The 18,823-nt window shown below is 47.3% G+C and overlaps 1 protein-coding gene across 5 annotated transcripts in view; it reads left to right on the top strand.

Annotated features, from left to right (window-relative positions):
• Positions 1 to 16,248, top strand: part of LOC119953389 (F-BAR domain only protein 2-like) — a 90,468-nt gene extending 74,220 nt beyond the window's left edge. For all 5 annotated transcript variants that reach the window (XM_038777610.1, XM_038777609.1, XM_038777608.1 and 2 more), the window contains 6 exons: positions 406 to 561; positions 2,867 to 2,999; positions 5,892 to 6,085; positions 6,539 to 6,603; positions 14,407 to 14,571; positions 14,767 to 16,248. In XM_038777610.1, the coding sequence (XP_038633538.1) occupies positions 406 to 561; positions 2,867 to 2,999; positions 5,892 to 6,085; positions 6,539 to 6,603; positions 14,407 to 14,571; positions 14,767 to 14,789 (736 nt within the window). In that variant the 3' untranslated portion in view covers positions 14,790 to 16,248. The remainder of the gene's footprint in view (positions 1 to 405; positions 562 to 2,866; positions 3,000 to 5,891; positions 6,086 to 6,538; positions 6,604 to 14,406; positions 14,572 to 14,766) is intronic.
• Positions 16,249 to 18,823: the final 2,575 nt, after the last annotated feature.

Here is an 18,823-nt window from a genome sequence, read left to right as displayed (position 1 = left end):
AGGAGGGCAGAGAGCTATAGGACTGGAGAAGGCTGTACTTAACAGACATGCGGCCAGGGGAGGATTTGATAACCGGGATGAGAATGTTAAAATCAAGGCATTGCCATGTGGAGTGCTGGTGTGGATTAGGTTAGGGACAGTAGAGTTTTGGATGAGCTGAAGTTTGGAGGTATCATGAAGTGGGTGGGGGCCAGCAGAGCATTGGAATAGTCAAATCTGAAGATGACTCGAGGGTCTGGATGAGGATTTCAGCAGCGTCTGAGCTGGAACAGGGCTGAGACAGGCGATGTTGGTAACTTCAGATGAGCAACCTCTCGAATTCCCAGTCTCTGGAATCACGTACCATGGTTCCTGCATATGTGTGTGTTCTCTGCTGGGATTGGTGAAACTCTCTTACTTTCGCAGTGTCATTGTGAAGTTGACGGGAGATCTCACCATGTCCTTCCCAACGGGAATAGTTCGGATCTTCAGTGGGAATCCGTCCCCAGCCGTCATCAGCTTCAGGCTTTTGAATGCCAACCGGATTGCGCAGTTTCTGCCCAACTCTCAATTGCTGTACAGGTGAGAATCGGGAAGCCTGGATTGAGCCGACAGGTCAGTGTCTGGGTGGCTCGATTCTGGATACCCTTTAATGAAAAAACTAAATGGAACACTTGCAAGTGTCTGACAAAGGGAAGACCCATGAGTCACGAAGAGAGTTTCCCTAATGGTGAGAGGCTAGCAACTTTGGTGAAAATTTGGCTATTGAGGCACACAAACTCCCAAAAGATGGTGGTTAAATACAAAGTGGATAGATACAAAATGAGAATTTGGTGCCGTTCTGGGCTCCATATTATTTTTAAAAAGGATCTGGAGGGAAAAATGATTTACAAGGATAACAGTAGAACTTTTGGGAAAGATTGAGAGGCTTCTTCTGTAGAAAAAGAGGAGGCTGGGGAGTGACCAATTGCATCTTTAAAATTATGAAAGGGAGGGCAGCACGGTGGCGCAGTGGGTTAACACTGCAGCCTCACGGCGCCGAGGTCCCAGGTTCGATCCCGGCTCTGGGTCACTGTGGAGTTTGCCCATTCTCCCTCTGTTTGCGTGGATTTCGACCCCGCAACCCGAAGGTGTGCAGGGTAGGTAGATTGGCCGTGCTAAATTGCCCCTTGATTGGAAAAATGAATTGGGTACTCTAAATTTATAAAAAAAGAGAAAGAAAAATTGTGAAAGGCTTCACAAAATAGATATGGAGTAATTATTTTCACTGTCGGGGAGACCAGAGCTGGAGGCCATCGATATCAGATGGTCACAGGAATTCAGGAGAAACTCCTTTAGCCAGGGCGGTAAGAATAATAATAATATCATTATTGTTATAATAATCTTTATTGTCACAAATAAGTTTACATTGAAGTTACTGTGAAAAGCCCCTGGAATGTGGAACTCGCTATTATAGGGAGTAGTAGGAGGTTAGTGTGGGGCATAAGGACGAGCATAGACAAGTTGGGCCAAATGGTCTGTTTGTGTGCTGTAGATTTTTATGTCGAAAAGAATAATCAAAGAAGGAGGCTGGAATGGTGGCCTTTATTTTAAGGCAGCTGGAAAGCAAGGAAAGGAAAATGAGACTTGCGTTGCACAGTTATTTGGTCAGATCCTCACTGGAGGTGGCAATGAACTCTGGGTCCAGCACCTTGGAGAAGAAATAGTGGTGGGATGGGGTTTGCTGGGTAAGTTCACCACAGAGATATTGGGTTCTAATTAAGGTATTTAAAGTGATAAAGGAGTTTTTTTTTAAGAAACTTAAGAGTACCCCATTATTGTTTTCCCATTAAGGGGCAATTTAGCGTGGCCAATCCACTTACCCTCCACATCTTTGGGTTGTGATGATGAGACCCGCACAAACACAGGGAGAATGTACAAACTCCACACGGACAGTGACCCAGGTGACCGAATCGAACCCGGGTCCTCAGCGCCATGAGGCAGCACTGCTAACCATTGCACCACCGTGCTGCCCCATGATAAAGGAGTTAATAGGGTCAATAGCGAGATATTATTTCCTTGAGGGGGAGGGGAGTCGAGGACAAGGGGACAGATTCTTAAAACTGGTGCCAAGTTGTTCAGGGGTGATGTCAGGAAGGGCATCTTCACACCGGGTTGGGAATCTCGAAGTCTTCTGGAAAAGCTCGAGGTCAAATAGAGCTTTTGAGAATGAGATTTATTTTTGTTGGGGGATGTGGAGCAATGGCAGGAGAATTGGATTGAGCAGAAGACCAGGGCTGACCTAATTAAATAGTGGAACAGACTCCAGGGAATAGAATCCCTACAGTGCAGAAGGAGGCCAATCGGCCCATCGAGTCGGCACTGACTCTCTGAAAGAGCACCCTACCTAGATCTACTTCCCCTATTCCCGTAACCCCACTTAACCTGCACATCTGTGGACACTAAGGGGCAGTTTTAGCATAGCCAAACCACTTAACCTGCACTCCTTTGGACTATGGGGAGAACATGCAAACTCCATACATAGTCGCCCAAGGCCGGAATTGAATCCGGATCCGTGGTGCTATGATGCAGCAGTGCTAACCACTCTGCTGCCACTTGAAGAGCTTAATGGCCTCCTGCCATCCTTGTTGTGCATATTGCTTCAAACACTGGGAGGAAAGCCTGTCACCAGGAAAGGAGTTGCTATCTGATGAGGTATGGCTGGGCTCTTTACTCAGGGTGAGGGGTGGGAAGAGCATCAGGAAGTCTTCAGGGACTGAAGATGTAGAGCTTCAAGGGTGAAAGATTCCGCTGCCTATTTCCAGCAGGCAGGATGTTTCTGCTGGAGCTGTGATGTGTCTCTCAGTTTCAGCTTGCCTGTAATCTAACTCTGGTATCTCTCATGCAGTGATCCATCACAGAGTGATTGTGATGTGAAAGATTTCTGGCTGAACATGCCCAATCTCACAGCCCAGCTCCAGAAACAAGCCAAGCAGAACCCCAACGCCTCCTATTTCAACATCAGTCTCCTCAAGTACCAGGTACAGATGAGGGAAATGAAAATGAAAATGAAATGAAAATGAAATGAATGAAAATGAAAAATGAAAATGAAAAATGAAAATCGCTTATTGTCACAAGTAGGCTTCAATGAAGTTACTGTGAAAAGCCCCTAGTCGCCACATTCCGGCGCCTGTCCGGGGAGGCTGGTACGGGAATTGAACCGTGCTGCTGGCCTGCTTGGTCTGCTTTAAAAGCCAGCGATTTAGCTGAGTGAGCTAAACCAGCCCCAATGCTCTTGCAATGGACTTTGATTTATGTAGCACTTATCACATTGCAAATCTCTTCATGCAGAATAATTACTTTGTTGGGGAAGGGAAGTATTGAGGGGCAGTTGAGCCACAATCTATAGAATTATGGAGCAGACTTGAAGTGCCGAATGGCCAATGTTCCTATGATTGTTATGTGGCTAGTAGCACAGCAGGGGAGGAAGTGGCAGAGTGGTATTGTCACTGGACTAGTAATTCAGAGACCCAGAGTCATACTTTTGGGGACCCGGGTTCAAATCCCGCCATGGCAGATGGTGAAATTTGTATTCAATAAAAATTTGCAAATAAAAGTCAAAAGGCAATCATAAAACCATTGTCGGTTGTCGTAAAAACCCATCTGGTTCAGTAATGTCCTTTAGGGAAGGAAATCTGCCGTCCTTACCTGGTCTGGCCTCCACGTGACTCCAGATCCACAGAAATATGCTGACTCTTAAATGCCCTCAGGAATGGGCAATAAATGCTGGCCCAGCCAGAGACGCCCACATCCCATGAACAAACTTTTTTTAAAAATGTTTATTCCCTGTAAATCGATTGACCTGAATTTTCTTCATTCTTGGGATTGAGTGTCATTGGCCAGGCTGCCATTTCCTGCTCTTTCCTTCTTTAAAAAAAAAAATTTTTATTCAAATTTTTGCAGAATATCAACAAGGAAAAGACAGATTTTTTTTTTTACAAAGAACAGAAAGAACAGCCCCCCCCCCCCCCCCCCCCCCCCTACACAGCGGAAGAGATAAACTAACACCCATCATTCCCCCAAAACATCTACCCGTCCCTTCAATAGACAGGACAGAAACCCCCCCCGCGTATACACAGAAGAGGAAATGAATTAATGCCCAACATTGGCACAGAACAACTATGCCGGTCCCTTTAGTACAAAACAACAAAACATCCCCCCCCCCCCCCCCCCCCCTCCCTCCCTCCCGGGTTGCTGCTGCTGCTGGCCTGTTTCTATCGTTCTGCCAGGAAGTCCAGTAATGGCTGCCACCTCCTGAAAAACCCCTGCATCGATCCCCTTAGGGCAAATTTCACCTTCTCTAGCTTGAGAAACCCCGCCATGTCGTTGACCCAGGCCTCCACGCTTGGGGGCCTCGGGTCCTTCCACTGAAGAAGAATCCTCCGCCGGGCTACCAGGGATGCAAAGGCCAGAACACCGGCCTCTTTCGCCTCCTGCACTCCCGGCTCCTCCGCAACCCCAAATACTGCGAGCCCCCAGCCCGGATTGACCCTGGATCGTTCCACCCTCGTCAACATCCCTGCGACGCCCTTCCAAAATTCCCCCAATGCTGGACATGCCCAGAACATATGGGCATAATTTGCTGGGCTCCCAGAGCACCTAATACACCTGTCCTCACTCCCAAAGAACTGGCTCATCCTTGTCCCGGTCATGTGAGCCCTGTGCAGCACCTTAAACTGTATGAGGCCAAGCCTCGCACAAGAAGAGGAGGAGTTCACCCTCCCCAGGGCGTCCGCCCACGTCCCCCCCTCAATCTCCTCACCCAGGTCCTCCTCCCATTTACCCTTCAACTCGTCCATCTCCTGCATCACTTGGTACGCCGCCGAGATCCTCCCCTCCCCAACCCACACCCCCGAGAGCACCCTGTCCTGGACCCCACGCGGCGGCAGCAGAGGGAACCCCGCCACCTGCCGCCTGACAAACGCCCTCACTTGCATGTACCGAAAGGTGTTCCCCGGGGGGAGCCCGAACTTCCTCTCCAGCTCACCCAGGCTCGCAAATTTCCCGTCTATAAACAGGTCCCCCAACCTCCTGATACCTGCCCTGTGCCAACTCAGGAACCCGCCATCAATTCTCCCCGGAACAAACCAGCGGTTCCCCCGTGTCGGGGATCCCATCGAGGCCCCCACCTCCCCCCTATGCCGCCTCCATTACCTCCAAATTTTGAGGGTAGCCACCACCACCGGGCTCGTGGTATGCCTCATTGGAGGGAATGGCAGCGGCGCCGTCACCAGCGCCTCCAGGCTTTCCTGCTCTTTCCTAATTGTTGTGGTAAAATTGAGGGACTTGCTAGATTACACATGAGGAGATTTAAGAATCAGTCGCATTGATGTGGGGCTGGAGTCATTTACAAACCCAGACTGAGTCAGGATGCGAGGCTTCCTTAGTAAAGGACAGCAGTGTGACTGGTCTGGCTTTTCAATCGGGCAGCTTCATGATCACCCTTAACTGAGACCAGCTTTTCACATAGATTCTCATGCCTGCATCTCCTCTGCCCACACACCTCACTGTGCCTTTTGCTGGTCCTTTTCCCCCCCACCCTTGCCCCCAAAGCCACTTCGCTCCATTCAGTTGCCAGAAATAACTGCTCGAGAACAGAAAACGGCAGAGATTCTACAAGCGTTTCAATCCCACGACACAACAGGTCTGAATGGCTTCCTTGTGAACTGTAAATGTGTGTTGGATTTCCAACCCCAGATTGGGGAGGGAGGTGAACGGGGGAGAAGGAGAACGAAGGGATGATGGAGGGGAAAGGAGGAGAGGAAGACAAAGTTGCTTGTGTGTGGGTCTTCAGCATGGAGCAGAGCAGTGGCAATTCTGTGAAGAGTGTCTGGCCACCTCACCACGATGGCTGTGCTGTGCTTTTTCTGTAGGTTTCCACTCTGGACTGTCCGGCTGTCCCCTTGAAAGTTGCTGCTCGCTGGAAATGCGAGTCCAGTTACACCGAGGTCACCATGGATTACGAGTATGACACCGAAACCGCGGCGACGGCGCTGAGGAACCTACATGCCTTGGTACCACTGGAAGGAGTTGTCAGTGACGTCCAGTCACAGCCCACCGCTGTCTGGTGAGATGCCAGAAACTGGGATGCTGGTTGTGAGGTTGCTGGGCGAGGGAGAGTAGGGGGTGCGGAGTGAGTGGCCAGTGACATTCCTCCACTTGGCCAGTGTTGGATGGTTTGAGCCCCTCCCTCCACCCCAGAGAGGGCACTTGCCCTTCCTTTTTACCCAAAAGCTATTCATGATTCGGGGTGAGGCCTCACAATACTCTCAAGTGACACTTTGGTAACTCGTGTTTTAAATAACACCTTTAATGAATAAAAAAAATCCAAAATCAGACACATTCTGCATGTGAAGGGAGATTAGGATAGATGAGGTTGGTGTTTGGAGTGAGGCTGTGGGATTTCCCGAGGGAATTCTGGACCGTGGGGCTCCGATGCAGCCGCCAATGATGGAGCAAGGAGAATCCTGAAGCTTTGAAAAGCTGGTCAGTAGCTGACTCTCTACTTCTCTTCCCGAAGGAATTCCAAACAGAAGAGGCTGTGGTGGAAGCTTCCGGATATCTGCAACCAGTCAGGAACCGAAGGTAAATTTGCTGGAATGGATGAAGCAAACCCATTCCCTTCACCATTAACATTGCCGTAAGCTCCCTGGGTGGCAGGTTGGGTACAGATACCTGGATCGATGTTAAACCCTTTGTTCCTGCTTTCCACAACCAGCCCCCCCCCCCCCCCCCACCCCGGTCGGCTGGCAGAATGGATGGACGGGTATTGAAGTCATACAGAATGGCTACAAACCAAAACCATTGAGCTCTCTCTCCCACCTGGTTCTAGTTGAAATGTAAAAGTAGGCCCTGAACTCCTCAGTGCTACTAAATGATTTCAAACCTGCTCTGGAGAGGATTGTTGGCGAGACCGTGCTGAGTGACGTGGGGGGGGGGGGGGTCTTTGCAGACACAAGTGGAGCTTGCAGATCCACTACCCCCTCCGCCCGGCGTGTCCCCTCCTCGCTCCGTGTTGCCACCTCCCTTCCACACTGATTCCCAGATCACCTGTGAATACACCTGTTACAGAGCATCATTTTGATTTCAGAGTGTCCTTATAAGCCTTTCTCCTTCGTAATTGTCTTACTGACGTCTGTTGAGGGTTCTGAGCATGTGCAGGTTTTGGCAGGCTTTTCCAGTCTGCAGGAGGGTGACCTGTAAGCAAGATATGTTTTACTACTGCTCCTGTTTCCTAGTTATTACTGTTAGCCACCGTTATTTATTTCTATAAAGAAGTTCCTCCTTTTAAACAACGCATTCTACTAGCTCCTTTTGTGGTCTCAAGTAACCGCATCGTTTTGGCGACAAGGAGAAAACAAGAAAAGAAAAAATATTTTTTGATGTTCGGTGTGACACGAGGTTACATTCTCCAGTGAGTAGCTAGTTTTTCATCGTGGGTTTATTCAACAGAATTTCAAGTTAGCAGCACCATGGCTATGTTTGGAGCGGTCAGTGAATTTGATGAGAGAAGCAAGGACTGGGCAGAATAAATGGCGAAGTTGGAGCATTCTGTTTTAGCAAATGGAATAGAAGGTTGGGCAAAAACAGCGTACGATTCTCCTGAGTATGTGTGGGGAGAAGACTTCTAAGCTGACGAGGGATCTGGCCACGCCACAGAAGCCAGGAGAGATTTATTTGCAGATTTTGTTGCTCTGGTCGGGAATCACCATGACCCGAAGCCCTCTGTGATTAGTTCAAAGATTCAAATTTCATAACCGTTTTTGAAAAGCAGGTTAATCAGTAACTAACACTGTGGCGGAATTACACCAGTTTTCTGAACACTGAGTTCGGAGTAGTTGAAATGCTCAACAGATGGACAGGTCTGCGGCATTAACGAGGATAGCATTCAGCATTGGTTGTTGGATGAAACCACACTGACGTTAAAAAGGCTCAGGAAATTTCATGGGGCATGGAAATGGCTTCCAGTAATGCCAAAAATATTCAGAAATCTAATGTTGGCGCACAGGTAGGACGCTGCATCAAATGAAGAGAGATTTTCTTACCATCCCGGTCCAAACCCCAACCGTTGCTAAGATACTGGACAGAAACCCCAATATTTTATTTCATTTGTAAGACCGTAAGGAAAGGATACTTTGCTCCAGGAATGATTCCCACAAATAGGGATTTGGTAATATCAAAACAAACTTTATTACCAACACTGCATTAAATTACTTTTAACATCATAAAGACCATAGCTTATAATTACTTGTTAAACAATGCTCAACAATACAATGAAACAATAACTCCTAACTGCTATCTTTATCTCTACTCAGGGCAGCACGGTGGCCTAGTGGTTAGCACAACCGCCTCACGGCGCTGAGGTCCCAGGTTCGATCCCGGCTCTGGGTCACTGTCCGTGTGGAGTTTGCACATTCTCCCCGTGTCTGCGTGGGTTTCGCCCCCACAAACCAAAAATGTGCAGAGTAGGTGGATTGGCCACGCTAAAGTGCCCCTTAATTGGAAAAAATAATTGGGTAATCTAAATTTATAAAAAAAAAAAAAAAAAAAATCTTTATCTCTACTCCAACAACACCCATCTCCGGTCAAAATCCATTTTAAATTAGGCTAGCAGACCCTGGAATACCTGTTTAATAGCGATGTCTTGGATGCCTTGCTTTGAGAAAGAGATATCCTTCAGGAACCAGCTTGCAGATTCTTGCTTGTCTCAAACTACTGTTTAACCTACCAGTCTTTGAGGAAGTGCTCCAGTCCGGTTCACAGACAAATCTTTAACTCGCTGCTCCTGTTCACAGACAGATCGAAACTATGTTATCAGAGAAGCTGCTTGTCTGTCCACACTCCAATCTAAAACTGAAACCTCAACACCCTGACGGCTTCAGCCCCTGGCAGCTGCAGCTTACTAAGCTAAGCACGATGTCTCGATTTGTCTACTCCCCTGGAAACCCTCTTTACATAAATAAAATTCATTAACCCAACTTACTCCAGCCGAGGTTATCCTTTGGACGTACGCCGCAGAGTCCATACCTTTGCTCTGGGAAGTCCATATTGTGTATAATAGTCAAGAAGCATGGGCACGCCTCCTTTTGGTCAAAGGGTGGGAGCCGGGTTTTCTAGGGCAGGACTGACTGAGCAAAATTCCATTGAAGTGGGATGAGATCAAACACACGAGGGTGACCAAGGATGTTGTTACGAGGTATCCGGACGTGGCACTACTGCAAAGTTGTAGATAGATCCTCCGGCTACTCCTCGGCTTTTTCAAGCCCTATGCCAGGGGTTTTCAAACTCCGAATCGGGGGCGGTTTTGGGAGGGTCGCAGCGCTCAGTCGCGGCGTTCGCGATCGCGGGAGGGGCGCCCGGCTGCCGCGACCAGCCTTCAAAAAGGTCGGCAGTGATGGACTTTTCAGATTGCCGGCCATCAGATGTCCCAGGCCGGTTCTTTACTCGGAGAGTGGTTAGGTTGTGGAATGGACTGCCTGCTGTGATAGTGGAGTCGGACACTTTAGGAACTTTCAAGCGGTTATTGGATAGGCACATGGAGCACACCACAATGACGGGGAGTGGGATAGCTTGATTTTGGTTTCGGACAATGCTCGGCACCGCATCGAGGGCCGAAGGGCCTGTTCTGTGCTGTACTGTTCTATGTTCTATATCTCGCACATGCGTGCCAGATGAAGCAGTGCGTAGGCCCGGTGCCCGGTGGGATATACAGCCTCGTGATGCCAGTGCGCAGGCCCGGTGCCCGGTGGGATATACAGCCTCGTGATGCCAGTGCGCAGGCCCGGTGCCCGGTGCCCGGTGGGATATACAGCCTCGTGATGCCAGTGCGCTGTCCAGGGTCAGTTTCTTTTCAGAAAATGACAGAGTCCTCCCACCGGATGCGGCAGCAAAGAGCAGGTCATGCACCCCGTACGCTGACATCACGTGTTCTGGGCGCAAGAGATTCTTCCATTTTGCAGCTGGTGTGAGCTCCAGGGCCTCTGGTGAACAACCCATGAAGAAGAAGCTGAAAACAGGAACACAGCAGCATAAAGATGATTATTTGAGGTGTGGGTTAATAATTCTTTCACTGCAAATCAGGATTCAAAGTTCATGTGTGCTACATGCAGGGAAGCACTGGCAAATGAAAGTTTAAAACCCACAAAACCTCAAAGATATTTGAAGACTAAAAATGGTGAGTTAGAGGACGAACCTCTTTAGTTTTCAACGAATGCAGTGAGATCTCAAATCGTCAGCGAAAGTCATTTTCAGATATGTAATGTTAAATAACAAAGCAAGTGAGATCACGAGGACCAAGCAGGCTCGCCTGTCACATTAAAGGTAAGTGAAAATGGTGAGTTGCAAAGTTCGGCTGGCTGGCTGGGTCACGAAGGTCGGCCGGTGGGTCCCGAAGGCTGGCCGATTGGTAAAAAAATGGGCACGGGACAAAACCATTTGAAAAACGGTGCCCTATGCTATGAGAAGGAAGGTGGAGGTGGAGTTGGAGCGGCTGCAAAGGTTTGGAGTCATCAAGCTTTATTCAGTTCTCTTGTTGGGTAGCCCCAATCATCCCTGTCCTTTAAAAGTTATGGCACGGTGGGCTTGCATAGCCACTACATGCTCCCCATTAACCAGCTTTCCAAGTTAGATGATTATTCATTATCTAGGAGGGGAAGATTTGCTTCCAACTCAGCAGGAGACGAGACGCTTTCAAAACTGGACATGAGTCAGGCATGTCAACTACTCTTGTTCGAGGAAGATTCCAAGCAGTACGTCACCAACGCTCATAAATAGCGTTGTTCAAGTACAATCGTTTGTTTTTTGGCGTAACCTCCAGTCTAGCGATCTTTTAAAGGACGATGGACACCCTGTTGCAGGGGATTCCTCAGCTGGCAGTCTACTTTGATGACATCTTAATTGCAGAGAGGACTTGAGCAATCTTGATCAAGTGTGAAAAAAGGTTTTCCGAGACGGGACTGGATCTGAAGAGGAGCTCACAGAATCACTGCACACGGCTTGCCTCCTACGGAGGGGAAAATTCGAGCTATTTAGGAAGGTACCCGAGCTCGGGTCATTTTTGGGCTTGGTAAACTATTACGGAATGTTTATTGCCAGACCTGTCAACAGTGTTGGCTGCACTGTACCTACTTCTGCACAAAGAAACCAAATTTGGGAGTACGTACAGAAGAAGGCTTTATGTGAAAGTGCTGCTGCAATTGGCTAATCTGCTGGTCCATTTTGATCCAGACAGGAAACTTATCCCGTCATGTGATGCTTCGCCCGACAGTGTGGAGGCGGTACTTTCTCATTTAATGGAGGATGGTTCCAAAAAAAAAACCCATCGGTTTTGCATCTGACGAAGGCTGAAAAGGGATATTCACAGTTGGACAAAGAGGGACTAGCTACTAGCTATCGTGCCAACCACAAGCCACTGATGAGTCTGAGTCAAAATGTATTCCTCCCATGGCCTCAGCAAGAGTACAGTGGAAAGCAGAAGGGGGGGGGCATGACTATGACGCCAAAGGGAGGCAGTTCAAACCCGATGATCGGGATTACATCAGGAACTTAAGTCGTAACTAGAGGTGGTTACCGGGAATAATTTTAAACCAAAGTGATCCAGTATTTTGGGTCATGAGATTGCAACACGGAAGAGTCGTTCGCAGATACCAAGACCATTTATGTTATGACTCAGTCAGAAGCCACGACAGCCAACATGGCAGAGGGTAATGCTGTTGTGGGCATTCACCAGGACGTGGTCCCGGTGTTTCCAGGTTTGCCGGCTGACTCAGCTGGGGGAATGGAAGAGGAATGTTCATGTACAAATTCTCAATCTACCTCTTCACCTATGATTCCAGATCAATTGTTACAAGATTCACCAGCGCTATTGTGTAGGTTGCAACACAATCACAAAGCTCCTGACAGAATTTCGTATTGTTAACCCATTACTTCAGTGTCATTTTTGAGTACAGAACGATCTTGTCAGCCTTTCCCTTTTGTAATACTTTTACTGGCGTCTGTTGAGGGTTCTGAGCATATGTGGGTTTTTCAGTTTGCAAAAGGGGGATCTATAAACAAGACCTGTTTTACTACAGCTCCTGTTTTCAGAGTTATTACTGTTAGTACAGTTCTGCTGAGGTACTGTTAAACTTCCCTATTTATTTATATAACAAAGTTTCTTCTATTAAACAGCACATTTGACTACCTGCTCTGTGGTCTCCAGTTACCACAACACTCTTCCCCTGTCTGCACTGCGGTGGGTGTCGAGACAAGATATAGCTTTCATAGGTTTGATTCCAGTTTAGAGATCTGTGAAATGGAGTCTGGGGTCCTGTGTATACATACATTTGAAATATATATATTTTAATCAAAACAATTTTCAATATACTAATAATAATCATCTTTATTATTGTCACACGTAGCTTCCATTATCACTGCAATGAAGTTACTGTGAAAATCCGCTAGTCGCCACACTTCGATGCCTGTTCGGGAACACAAAAGGAGGATTCAGAATGTCCAATTCACCCTAACGAGCACGTCTTTCCAGACATGTGGGAGAAAACCAGAGCATCTGGAGGAAACCCACGCAGACATGGGGAGAAAGTGCAAACTCCGCACAAACAGTGACCCAAGCGAGAATCAAACCTGGGACCCTGGCACTGTGAAGCAACTGTGTTAACCACTGTGCTACCGTGCCGCCCATAGAAACCCAACAACAATACAACCAACCCCAACCTCATTTTATTAACAAAATACACTCACCCAGTCCACCCCTGAAAGAAAACAAACCCTTCAACCCCCAACCCAATTTAAAAAGATGCCCCCCGCCCCCAACAGCTGACGGTAACCAGTTCCCTGAAAAAGGAAATGTAAGGTTTCCACCTTGAGTCGAACTCTTCCACCGACCATCCTGAGGTACAGAAATGTCATCAGGTCTCCCAGCCAAGCCTAGGCCGTGGGTGGCACCGGGGACCTCCACCCAAGCAGTACCTGCCTCCGGGTTATTAGCGATGTGAAGGCTAAGACGTCCGCCTCCGCCCCCATCTGCAGCACCGGCGAGTCTGACAGTTCCAGCTGAGCGCCCAAAATCGTATCAAAAAAAAAAGGAGACCCAGAAACTGATGAGCTTGGGGCAAGACCAAAGCATGTGCATGTGATTTGCTGGTCCCCGTAAAGATGCATTTTTAATGAGGTTTTACGACACGTGAAGAGATGGGTTATCAAGGGGTTAATAGTTTAGGGAAGTTAAAATAAAATAAAAATGCGAAGTAGAAAATCTGCCGTTGCCTAGCAACACGGAATCAGAGAGACTCGGAGTTGGGAGAGACGGAAAGGTAGATTTTAGTTCAGATGTAGTGGGTGAAGTCTCGGTCTCTGTCCAGCTGGACATAATGCCAGACTGTTAAGAAACTGGTATGTATTGCTCTCGAGTGCATTTTCTGGATTACTCAAGGGAGTACTAATTCTGGCAGTACTTCTAACACATGTTCAGAAGTCTATAGGAAAAGAACCGTCTTTGAAACTGAACCGCCTCTACCTTTGGTGTAGAATTTTTAAAAAATATATAAATTTAGAACACCCAATTCATTTTTTCCAATTAAAGAGCAATTAAAAAAATTTTTTTTTTAAATTTAGAGTACCCAATTATTTTTTTCCAATTAAGGGGCAATTTAACACGGCCAATCCACCTACCCTGCACATCTTTGGGTTGTCGGGGCGAAACCCACGCAAACACGGGAAAAATGTGCAAACTCCACACGGATTGTGACCCAGAGCGGGGATGGAACCTGGGACCTCGGCACCATGAGGCAGAAGTGCTGACCACTGTGCCACCCACTGTGCTGCCCTTCCATTGGTGTAGAAATAATGGTACCTCCTTCGTTCAAGTGTTGGATCTGTAGGAGATAGCACGACTTTAAATCATTTGTCTTGGTGCCTGTGTTGAAACCTTTCCAACTTTGTCTACAATTATGTTTCTTCAATAAATGTTTTATCATTTTGTAAAGAGAAGACTCCTGTGTAAAGAGAAGACTCCTGTGAATCTGTTCAGTGACTACCCTCCACTGTTTAAAAAATAATGTTCTATCAAGCCAGGTTCCAGAGATCGGACTTGTCCAGCAATAACAACAGCGGGGATCGGGGAAGAAAACCCATAATTCCAAGGGGTGGGTGTCGCTGGCAATACAGAGTTTATTGACGATCCATTATTGCCCTGAGAAGGCTTCCTGTTCTTTATTTTGCTGTTTGTACTAGGGTTATTCTTCCTTTGCACCAGTGAATTTGTACTATCTGTTGATCTGGTGTCCATGCCACTCGAGTGGCGAGTGTGGGTTGTCGCTTGTTCACAATAAAATTCTGCTGTGCTCTCCCTGCCTGTAAACTGTAGCTAACATCTCTCTCTGGCTCCTGCAGGCAAAGGTTTCCTTCATGCGAGCTGGGAGGTAGCTGATGGCCCCAGTAAGCCTTCACCCCTGGCTCTGCAGTTTACGAGCGAGGGCAGTACGATGTCTGGCACTGATATTTGTCTGGTTGGAGGTGGATACAGACTCTCGCTGGTAAAGAAGAAATTAGTTACAGGTAAAGAGTTTCCAGATGTTGAATGATTGAAATTGAGAAATACGTTTATTATGCGTATGGAACCTTCACTGAGAGTAAATCTGCGACGCTGTACATTGCGCCCACTGGAGTGAACAATTGGATAATACTCATTTACTTTGTTGTCGCTACCAATTAGTGCTGTTGCTAATTTTGCCTTTTGCTTTCCCTGTCTAGGCAAGTACTTTGCCGGATGCTAGTGAGGAATTCTCCCACTGGACGAAGACGTGCGTGCGTGTGTGTGTAGTCGATTCACTGTGTCCATCTGGGGATTGTTTGAGAGATTCCACTGTTTTGAGTGGTTACAGACTCTTGATGTATCTAACATTTTACCTCAATCACTCTGATTTGGTCTGTGATTTGTTTTTTTTTATAAATCTCCGTATCGAGCACGTTTCTACGCTCCATGTCCACAAATGGGGAAAACCTTTCAACCAAACTCCACCCGTGGTTGAAGATTTTGAATTTCCGTGTTTCCATTCCGAGTTTGGTCCAAGCTGTTTCCCCAATGGAACTTGCAAACCGGTACAGAGAGAACCAGTAAATTGCTCTTCTCCTCGAACTGGCTTTGATGCAAAGTTGTCCCCCTTGCTCTTATTGCACTTATTGTTAGCTATTCCCAACAGAATTCCGGATAATGGGAGTCTCTGCAATCTTTTTGGTTTGTGGAACATTTTGAGAACTTTTATTTTATTTTGTAGCCATTTTGGAGTTGACTGGAAGGTGTGACGTTTATGTAAACACAACCAATCCCAGCTCAGCCTCCTTGCCTAATACTGGTGGCTTGAAGAATGTGATTGAGACTCGAGATGCACCTTCCCTCCTCCTTCAGGCTGCGAACTGTCGCCAGATTTTCCAGGGAGAGCTCATCCTTTGAGGAGTGACCAAGATGGTTGAAACCACTGAAGAATTATAGAGTCTCCAGGAATGTCTGAGACTCGCAGGCAGCTGATCAGATGAATTTGTTCATTTTTAATTTTCACAATTGCATGCAATTTTTTTTTTTCCTTCTGTTATTTGCTGCTGGGTTATTTATTTTTATTAATTGCTGAAGGTTCCAGGAGGGTTGGAAAGCCCTACTCCCTCTTCGTGAATGAGCTTGGGGGGAGAGTTATTTTGGCTTCAAAGAGCTGGGAATTCTGGATGGAACTGAACTGCACTCTGTGGAATCAGTTGTGGATTTTTCTATTTGATGCTTTTTAATCAGTGTCATATTTTCAGGTTGAACAATTGTATCCAAACAGAAGAGTTTAAACTGGTCGAAACTAACTCTCTTCAATGTGTGGCTGATGCAGTTTGCCTGTGGGCCAGGCGAGGTGAATGCTCAGTACTAGAAAACGGATCCTTCCTGAAGCTGCAGTCAGCTTCATCCTGATCACGATTCATTGATCCTTTCCAGAAACATCACTGTACAGTGCCTTTTCAGACAGCATTGGGTGCAATGCCTTGATAGTTGAGTCTTGTTACGACTTACTGCTTTGATCTGTGGTTGACTAATGGACACTGGATCAAAATACAAGGGCAGCAAGTCTGTACCTGAACCTCAGTGAGAGTCAGCACCTTCAGGAGAGGAGAGGGGGACCCGGACCCCAGTGAGAGTCAGCACCTTCAGGTGAGGAGGGGGACCCTGTACCCCAGTGAGAGTCAGCACCTTCAGGAGAGGAGATAGGGACCCGGACCCCAGTGAGAGTCAGCACCTTCAGGTGAGGAGGGGGACCCTGTACCCCAGTGAGAGTCAGCACCTTCAGGAGAGGAGAGGAACCCTGTAACCCAGTGAGAGTCAGCACCTTCAGGAGAGGAGGGGGACCCGTACCCCATGACAGTCAACACCTCCAGGAGAGGGATGGGGACCCTGTACCCTAGTGACAGTCAATACCTTCAGGAGAGGAGGGGGACCCGTACCCCAGTGAGAGTCAGCACCTTCAGGAGAGCAAGTGAAAGAAAACCTGCCTGCGTAGATACTTCCAGGGTCTCTGGCCTATACATTGTCATTCCTGTAGTCTAGATTTTAACTTTCTGTTGTAAAATATCTCTCTACATTGTAGAAAAGAATGTTCAGCTGGGTTGAAACACTGGATTTCTAACTTGTCAATTTGGAAGATCTGGAATAATTGTCGCTTAAGAGGCCCGCATTTGTTACTCGGGTAGATTTCAAGGTTCTTGTAGTCTGTGAAGGCCAGTGTTCAAGTAATCAAATCATTAACTATTAATCAGACTGACTGGGATAGGCTGTGGGGAAGTTTGGAGTTGCCAGCCCTCCTGAATTGAGACTTGATATTTGGCACTTGGTTTTCCCCAGATTGGCTGGAATCTGAAAGATTGTTCTGTTCACATGAACACTACAGATATTGGAGAAAGGGTCTTGATGATCAAGAATTATTCAACCGGCTAAGGAATAGTCTGCTTGCTTTCCAAGTGATCAAAGGATGGGGCAACATGCCATCGGCAGGTCAGGTGACCAATAATGGGAGTGGGATGAGTGATTTGTGAAGAGAATTCCAGGATTATGTCCAGAGTTGACGGTCCTAGTTTGGGTCGATGGTGAATATTATCCAGAGGCTGCCTAAGGCTAATGAAGGAAATTTCTGAATGTAAAAATATTTTTGTCTGCCTTATTGGCAAAATGACAATTGGGATTTGAGGCAGAACAGTGTGTCTAAAGGAGCTTTTAAGGTCTGAGGTAGGACGGAGACATTATAGGCCCACAAACCCTTGCTATGCCAGCTATTGCTTACTCAGGCTGAGGCCTGCCCTGAGGCTGGGGGTTACCAACTCTCACCTGCCGTGTTCCTGAAGGTTTAATCACCTGACCTCCCACGTTGAACCATCCAATCGCACACACTCTACATGGGCTCTAGGAGATTGAAAAGGAAGCAGACAGACTATTTGTTAGCCAGTTAGAAAAATCTTCAAACAGATTTTTCCAAACCTCCAGTATTTTTGTAAATAATAAATGATTTTGATCAAAACAAACTGCACATGAGTGACATTTCTGACTCATTGGTATTTACTCCCCTCTGTGCCCTCACTTGATCTTCAATTCTGGTCGACTCCGGGCCAATCTTGGAGGGTTGGGAACTTTATTGTTGATGGAGATTGTTTTATTTTTCTCCAGTCTAATCCCAGAGGAGAGTTATTTGTACTTTTGCACTGTTACCTGGATTTGCTGCATTGCCCCGAAAAGCCACTTGTGAGAAAATGGGAATGAAAGTTGCACTTAATCCTGACTCTCTCTCTCTCTTCCTCGTGCCTGCTGCATGGTGTGGGAGGTGAAGGTTGGGTTTCGAGGGGTTGTTTCACCAGGTTGAGGATTTTGCCCAGTTGACAGTACAGCATTGGACAAAATTCGAGGGCTGTTTTAGCTTTCAGACCCATGCCTTTGGCACCGCCAGGAAGCCTTTGTTGTCTAGGCCCTTCAATTATTTAAGTCCTGATACAGCGTCATCCAGTCTTTTTTGGGTATATTAATCCAGGTGTCTGTTCAGGAGTTGGGGCAACACTGCTGGCCTCTTGAAAAGAGTTTTATTCAAGGTAATGTTTTCTTTCAATTTACACAATGGAAAATGGCTTTGTTGTGATGTTATAACCTGAGAGTTTTGTGATGTAAGCAGGGAACTGATGCTGTTGCAGTGTGTGGCTGTTCCCCCACGCTTTATATTATTGGATGGTCTGGAACCTAAGAGAAATATCTTTGATTTGTATTATTAAATGTATAAACACCTGAAAACTAGCCAGGACTACTTTTTCCGAATTAGCCTTCGCTTTGATATGGGTTTTTTTTTTTTTGCTTTTCCGTTTCTGTGTCTGACCCTGTTCAACGGGCCCCTTTCTCCTCTCTGCACCCAGCCCAGAGATCCAGGTGGGTTTGGAAACTGGAGGTCTGCAATGCTGAGGGGTCCGGGGGGGGAGGGGGGAGGTCCTGCTCAACGAGTTGTGTTTCTGTGAGAGTACTAATGGTGTTCAGTGTCCTGTAATGAGGTCCAGGCTGTACACTGGCCCAAGCAATAAAAACTGACCCCAAAACATCGCTGGCTCAGTGATCTTCATTCCGAGTGCAGGAGTCTCACTTGAGGGGGCCGTGTTGGCTGCTTGCTGAGTGTCATAGTCCCAGTGCTAAGATCCCTCCACTATTCATTCCCCCCCCCCCCCCCCCCCCCCGCTTTGTCTCCCACCCCTCCGCTTTGTCTCCCACCCCCCCCCCCCCCGCTTTGTCTCTCCTCTGTTTTGTCTCCCC

Source organism: Scyliorhinus canicula, chromosome 18, assembly GCF_902713615.1.
Source record: "Scyliorhinus canicula chromosome 18, sScyCan1.1, whole genome shotgun sequence".
In the NCBI taxonomy this organism is placed as follows: domain Eukaryota; kingdom Metazoa; phylum Chordata; class Chondrichthyes; order Carcharhiniformes; family Scyliorhinidae; genus Scyliorhinus; species Scyliorhinus canicula.
Note: the sequence above shows the minus strand (reverse complement) of the source record. Positions and strands in the feature narration are given on the sequence as shown.